Source organism: Vigna radiata, unplaced genomic scaffold (genome assembly GCF_000741045.1).
Source record: "Vigna radiata var. radiata cultivar VC1973A unplaced genomic scaffold, Vradiata_ver6 scaffold_91, whole genome shotgun sequence".
NCBI classification, from domain to species: Eukaryota; Viridiplantae; Streptophyta; class Magnoliopsida; order Fabales; family Fabaceae; genus Vigna; species Vigna radiata.
The window spans coordinates 91004-98317 of NW_014543115.1; the positions used below are offsets into that span (position 1 = coordinate 91004).

At 39.2% G+C, this 7314-nt stretch overlaps 1 protein-coding gene across 1 annotated transcript; it reads left to right on the plus strand.

The window, feature by feature from the left end:
* The first annotated feature begins 884 nt into the window (after nt 1-884).
* On the plus strand, nt 885-1905 carry LOC111241028. The gene is made up of 4 exons (XM_022777369.1): nt 885-1118; nt 1189-1222; nt 1446-1587; nt 1665-1905. Exons 1-4 carry the CDS (start codon nt 885-887, stop codon nt 1903-1905), a joined length of 651 nt encoding a protein of 216 aa, XP_022633090.1.
* The last annotated feature ends 5409 nt before the right edge of the window (nt 1906-7314 follow it).

Genomic DNA, 7314 nt, shown 5'->3' on the forward strand with positions numbered 1-7314 from the left:
TAGTTGTCAGAGAGCTCTAGTGTGACCTGGTGGTTTCTACACCAGCAACTAGACTAGTCAGGACGTCTATGTTATGTTCCAGATGCCCTATCAAGGTTGAGGGGCGAAGGTTCAGAGTGAACCTTATTTGTCTACCTTTACAGGAGTTAGAGGTCATCCTAGGAATTGATTGGTTAGCCGTTAATCGTATCCTTCTAGATTGCGGAGGAAAGAAGCTTATCTTTCCTAATGAAAAGGAAGACATGACCTTGTCACTTGGTGTGTTGAGGCAAGAACTTATAGAGCGCGCTTGCTGCTTCTTGATCATGTCTTACATGGACGGGACCCAAGACTTAAACGCTTCAGCTCCTGGAGACCAGAGGATAGGTATTCTGGTGGTAAACGACTTCCTAGACATCTTCCCTGAAGAAGTTCAAGGTCTACCTCCTCTAAGAGAGGTAGAGTTTTCTATCGACTTGGTGTCGGGAGCAGGACCGATTTCTATAGCCCCCTATAGGATGGCTTCAGCTGAATTAGCTGAACTGAAGAAGCAGATTGAAGAGCTGCTTGAGAAACAATTCATTAGACCTAGTGTCTCACCGTGGGGTGCCCCGGTGTTGTTGGTAAAGAAGAAGGATGGCACTTCTAGGCTGTGTGTCGATTACCGGCAATTGAATAAGCTGACGATTAAGAACAAGTACCCATTGCCGAGAATAGATGATTTGATGGACCAACTGCACGGGGCCACTATGTTTTCTAAGATTGACTTGAGATCAAGCTACCATCAGATCTTAGTGAAAGTTGATGATGTTCAGAAGACAACTTTCAGATCCAGATATGACCGCTATGAGTATGTGGTTATGCCGTTTGGTGTGACCAATGCTCCTGCCATTTTCATGGATTAAATGAATAGGATATTCAGACCTTTCTTGGATAAATTTGTGGTTGTCTTCATCGATGACATCCTAATTTATTCTAAGACCCGAGAAGAGCACGAGGACCACCTTCGGACAGTGCTTGGAGTATTTAGAGAGAGAAAGTTGTATGCAAAGTTGTCCAAGTGTGAGTTCTGGATGGAGGAAGTGCATTTCTTGGGGCATGTTATCTTGGCTGGTGGAATTGCGGTTGATCCAGCCAAGGTACAAGCAATGATGGAATAGGAAAGACCGAAGACAGTTACTGAGGTCAGGAGTTTTGTGGGTTTGGCAGGTTACTATCGTCGCTTCATTGAGAACTTTGCTCGGTTAGTAGCCCTGTTGACTCGGTTGACAAGCGCACCAGTACTAGTCATTCCAGACACAGGTAGACCTTTTCAGGTTTACTGTGATGCCTCTCACCAGGGTTTGGGGTGCGTGTTAATGTAAGAAAGGCGAGTGGTTGCTTATTCCTCGAGACAACTCAAAGTGCATGACAAAAATTATCCCACTCATGACTTAGAGCTAGTTGTAGTTGTGTTTGCCTTGAAGATTTGGAGCATTATTTGTATGGTGCTCAATTTCAAGTCTTCAATGACCACAAGAGCTTAAAGTACCTCTTCGATCAGAAAGAGCTCAATATGAGACAAAGGCGATGGATGGAATTCCTTAAGGACTATGATTTTGAGCTCTTGTACCATCCGAGAGAGCCAATGTGGTGGCAGATGCACTAAGCAGGAAGTCAGTGCACCTTTCTTCTTTGATGGTCAGAGAATTGGAGTTGATTGAGGATTTTAGTGACTTGAAGCTGCATGTAGAGCTTGAACCTGACAGCCTCAAGTGTAGTAAGTTGGTGGTGTCTAGTAACCTGATAGAACGTATTAAAGAGGGGCAATTGTTAGATCCCGAGCTTCAGACATCCACAACTTTGATTGGTACGGAAAAGGGGTTTCTTCTACACAGGGATAGATGGTCTCTTACGGTTCAGGGGAAGGACATGTGTCCCCAATGATTTAGAATTAAAGGGATTGATACTTGAAGAAGGACACCGAAGTCGTTTCAGTATATATCCAGGTATGACCAAGATGTACCAGGATCTCAAGAAGTCCTTCTGGTGGTCAGGAATGAAGAAAGATGTGGCCCAGTTTGTGGTTTCCTGCCTAACTTACCAAAAAGCCAAAGTAGAACATCAGAGACCTGGAGGTCTGTTGCAGCCATTAGATATTCCGGAGTGGAAATGGGATAGCATAGTCATGGACTTTGTTACCCATTTACCACGAACTTTCAGGAAGCATGACGCCATATGGGTGATAGTGGACAGATTGACCGAGAGCGCCCACTTCTTGGCAATTGACTTGAGAATGTCTATGGCGAAACTGGCGCAATTATATATTAAGGAGATAGTGAGATTACACGGGGTGCCTTCCAGCATTATATCAGACAGGGATCCACGATTCACCTCCCGTTTCTGGCAGATATTGCAGAGTGAGATGGGTAGCAGGTTGCAGATGAGCTCAGCTTACCATCCTCAAACAGATGGCCAGTCTGAGAGAACAATTAAGTCTTTGGAAGGCTTGCTGAGAACATGTATATTGGATCATCTAGGAGCTTGGGATGAGGTGTTACCATTGGTGGAATTCACTTATAATAACAACTATTAGTCCAGTATTGGTATCGCGCCATTTGAGGCCTTGTATGTGAGGCGCTGCAGAACCCCTCTGTGTTGGTTTCAGGAGGATGAATAATTATTGACAGGACCAGAATTGGTGTAACAGACCATGGAAAAGGTGAAGTTGATCCAAGAAAAGATGAGAGCATCTTAGAGTAGGCAGAAATCATATGTTGATCAGAGGCAGAAACCCTTGGAATTTGCAGTTGGGGATCACGTGTTCCTCCGAGTGACTCCTACGACTGGCGTGGGAAGAGCTATTCGAGCTAGGAAGTTGTCCCTTAGATACCTTGGTCCCTATCAGATCTCGAGACGCATAGGGCCAGTTGCTTATGAGATAGTCATGCCTCCTTAGCTGGCTAATCTTCACCCTATGTTTCACGTCTCTCAGCTTAGGAAGTACGTGCCCAATCCATCTCATGTTCTAGAAGCTGAAGATGTCCAAATTAGAGAAGACTTGTCTTTCAAGGTGCAATCAGTTACAGTTGAGGAACGCCAAACCAAACAGCCTCAAGGGAAGATGGTCAGACTCGTCAAGGTCATCTGGGATGATAGGACCGACGACTCTACCTGGGAATTGGAAGATGATAATGGTCTAAAAACTGTTACTTTCATGCTTAAATTTGATAGTAAAACACACCCTTTATGGCTTAGAATGAGCTTTAAATCAAGTAAAACACTTAGTTGTGTCTTGTGAGAGTCAAAAGTTGGTTTTAGAGATATTATGCTTGTTTTACATTGTTTTGCAGGGTTTTAAGGTGAATTGAAGATGGAAGTGAAGCAAGGTGGACTTAGACCCATGAAAGAAGGAGAAAAATGATAAAAAGAAGGGTCAAGTGAGCCGCTGAGCGCCAAAATGGTCCGCTGAGCGCTCAGAGCGATTAGAGGGAAATCGCTCAGAGGCAAAACTAACTGCTGAGCAGTCAAAGCGGCAAGAGGGAAACCGTTGAGCGGTGAACTTAGGCGCCTGGGCGGTTGTCTGTTTTTATTAGCTAGATTCTGTAATCTTTCTGTTATCTTTTTGGGCTTATATATAGCCCCAGTGCAAATCAAAAGGGGATTCTTTTGGCAGAGAGAAACGTCCAGAGCTATTCCACACACCTTGGAGGAGATTTCTTATATGCTTAGGCTCCTTTTTATCAAATCTAGGGTTTTCTTTTCCATTCTTTCATTATTTTCATCTAGTTTCACCATGACAATGGTGAACTAAACCCTTTGTTGTTGGGGAACAATGTAATCTTTTGAAACTCTCATTTATCCCAATTCTTATTTATTTCATATGCTTGTCATATACCTGTTTATCAATTGTTGGGTTCTCATCTATGCTTAATGCTTTTATTGTTTAACTCATTCAGTAAAAGTGGTTTGCCTTTATTGATACGGGGACGTACCGTAATGTCATGAACTGGTGAGAAATTCCTTGATTAGTCTAATACCACCTAGGGATAGGGGTATGACGATTTGTATTTTGCTTCCGTGCACATTGCATTATTAGTTACTAGGGGAGGCTAGGGATAGCAAGCCGGTAATTAATAATAGGTTCTTTTCACCAAGGGATTGGGTTAAGGGTAGGCTAGAAAGTTTGCATGACAATTGGATAAATAAGTAAAATAAATAAGAAGAGTAGATATATGAGAGTGGATAAGATGAAATTGTAAACCCCAATAACACCATTCATCCATAGTTTCTTAAAACCAATTGCATCACTACATTTTCATGTTTACTTTTGTTCTTTGCATACAAACACCAACTTAATTCTTTTCTCAAGTCTAACGCGATTTGTTTACATGAAAAGTAAGGCCTAAGAGTCCTTTGGGAAACGATACTTGGACTTACCCATTTAAATTACTTGATAACGATCTGGTACACTTGCTAAGGGCTTAACAGAGGAAGAGATGCAAAAGTCCTACCCTCATATATTTCTTTGTAAGTTTTATTTTCGAGGATGAAAATTATCTTGTTGGGGAGAATATAAGGGCCTAAAAAAATTTTAAAGGGGCTATTGGGCCCTAGTTGGGGGTAGCCAAGCCCATCAGACTAAGGGTGTCTTAGCCTTAGCAAGGGGCTTTTCTAAAGTCAGATCTTTCATTAAGACATTTTCCCTTCTCTCTCTAGAAACCCTTCTTCTAAATTCTCTACCTTCTCTCTAACCAAGCTCCACCTTCTCTCTAGATTTCCAACAAGCTGAACCGATTAAACTTTGAATTGAAGGTACTCCAGCGTTCCCTGCGCCAAGGGCGTCCTTTTGAACCGATCAGTTTCCCCGTTCTCACTGGTAAGTGGTTCTCTACTGTTTCTCCACTTCTTTAAAACCTAGGGCTTACTGTTCTACAAATTTGCATGTACTGCGTGCCTGCCTTTTGTTCCCCATTTTTATTCTAGCTCTAAGAATCTGTCTCCATCACCAATTGGGTGATCTGTAGGTCATGTCAAGCTCCGCTCTGTGTGGAGGGTACTTTTAGGGCGTTTACTGTGAACTGTGTTGAGCACCCAAAAGGTAAGGGGAGCTAATTATTTTGTATGAATTTATTTTATAAAAATATATGCAGGTTGAATGTTGAATTGGTATATTCTTGTGAAGCTGTCCTATGTTTTTATTTTATATTGGATGTAATAACTGAGACTGTGAAATTGTGCTTAAATAATTTGTGCTTTGGTGTTGAACTGGTACATGTGGAAATTTAGGTTTGTAAGTTTCTCTGATGAAATTAATCTGTTTTGGTTGAGATTAATCTAGTTGGAGGGTTTGGAGTAAGGGCTCTGTGATAGCATGTATATGGGTATTAAATAGGTGTGCAAGTACTATTTCAGAGTATTGTGAGAGGGGGTAAAATATAAAAATTGGGCGTTTGAGGTTTAGAGCACAACAGACTAGTTTAGGTAACTTAAATAAATTAATTAAAACTAGTTGAGAGCCTTTCTTTGTTGGTAGGATAGAGGGGACTTAAAAACCTGAGTTGGCACATCCCTGATCATAGAACAGCCCTGGCCTAGTCCAGTCAGTTGTGACTAGTCATATTTCCTAGCGCCCAATGTGAGTCTGATGCGTTCAGACATCTAAACCCTCTCCGGTGACCAATTAGATAGTGAGGTGAGGTTGAGAGCAAGCATTCTGTGGTAATGAATAATTTAGCAGGCAATTTAATAATTGAGGGAGCATTGTAAGTTATTTCAAGGTAATATGTATCATAATATTTTATATTCTTAATGTATAGATTATATATATATATATATATATATATATATATATATATATATATAAATAAATATTATTGGATGTTGTTAGATATTATGAGATATTTTTAGATTTTGTTAAATATTGTGAGATATTTTTTTATATTATTAGATATTAATAAGTTAGAATAAAATATTTTATTTTCTTTAAATATATTACACTTATAAATATAGGAGATGACCCTTTAGGGAGAGAATTTTAATAGAAATAGTGAAAAGTCAAGGAAGAAAGAAGAATGTTTTAAAAGTTGAGTTTCCAATGGGTAGAAAGAAGAAGTGAAAAGAAAGAGGTAAATGGGAGCTAACATTATTATTTTCTTTATTACCTTCTTCTATGTGTATATGATGAGTTAGGCTAAATTTTCGTTATTTTCGGTTTGATTATTATCTTTTGAAGTTTAAAAGAAATTTTATTTGAAATATATTGAAATTTTTAGAAGTTGATAATTATTTGGGATGTTGTGTTTCAAAGTTGTTTTTGACAAAAGAATTTTTTTTTCATGATTTAATGAGTTTCATGGATATAAGGGTGTGTGAGTATCTTAAGTTGCGAAGGAATCTAATTTTCTTCCTTGTATATGTGTTATGAAGCTAGCTAGATTATGATTTTGTTTTCGTTTGTTATATTGTTGTTATTTGATTATCAGCACGACTTGTGGCTAAAGGTTACACTCAGTCTTATGGTGTAGATTACCAAGAGACGTTTACATCGGTAGCCAAGCTCAACATGGTGAGAATACTTTTGTCCCAAGCAGCAAAGCAAGATTGGCCTCTTCTACAATTTGATATGAAAAATGCTTTCCTACATGGAGAAATTTCAGAAGAAATTTATATGGATTCTCCACCAAGCATGAAAAAGTCAACTGGAGTGAAGGTTTGCAAATTAAAGAAGGCACTATATAGATTAAAACAATCTCCAAGAGCATGGTTTGGAAGGTTTACTAAGTCTATGAAGGCGTTTGGCTATAGAGCAAGTAACTCTAATCACACCTTATTTTTGAAGAGAAGAAAAGAAAAAATTATAACTTTGATTATATATGTAGGTGACATGATTGTTACAGAAAATGACCAAGATGAGATCTCTAGTTTACAACAATACCTTGCATCTGAATTTGAGATGAAACAACTTGGAAATCTCAAATATTTTCTGGGTATTGAAGTAGCTAGATCAAAACATGGTATTTTCCTATGCCAAAGAAAATATACTATTGACTTACTATCTGAAACTAGGTTGCTTGGGAGTAAACCAACTGATACACCAATTATACAAAATCATAAACTCTTTCAATGCTTAAATTCAGCAAGCATAGACAAAGGGAGATACCAAAGACTGGTAGGAAAATTAATTTATTTGTGTCATACACGTCCAGATTTCACCTATGCAGTGAATGTTGTTAGTCAATTTATGCATGACTCACACGAAAGCTTCATTTGGATGCTGTTGAGAGGATTTTGAGATATTTAAAGTTCACTCCTGGTAAAGGAATTTTGTTCTCAAATCATGGAAACTTGAAGGTA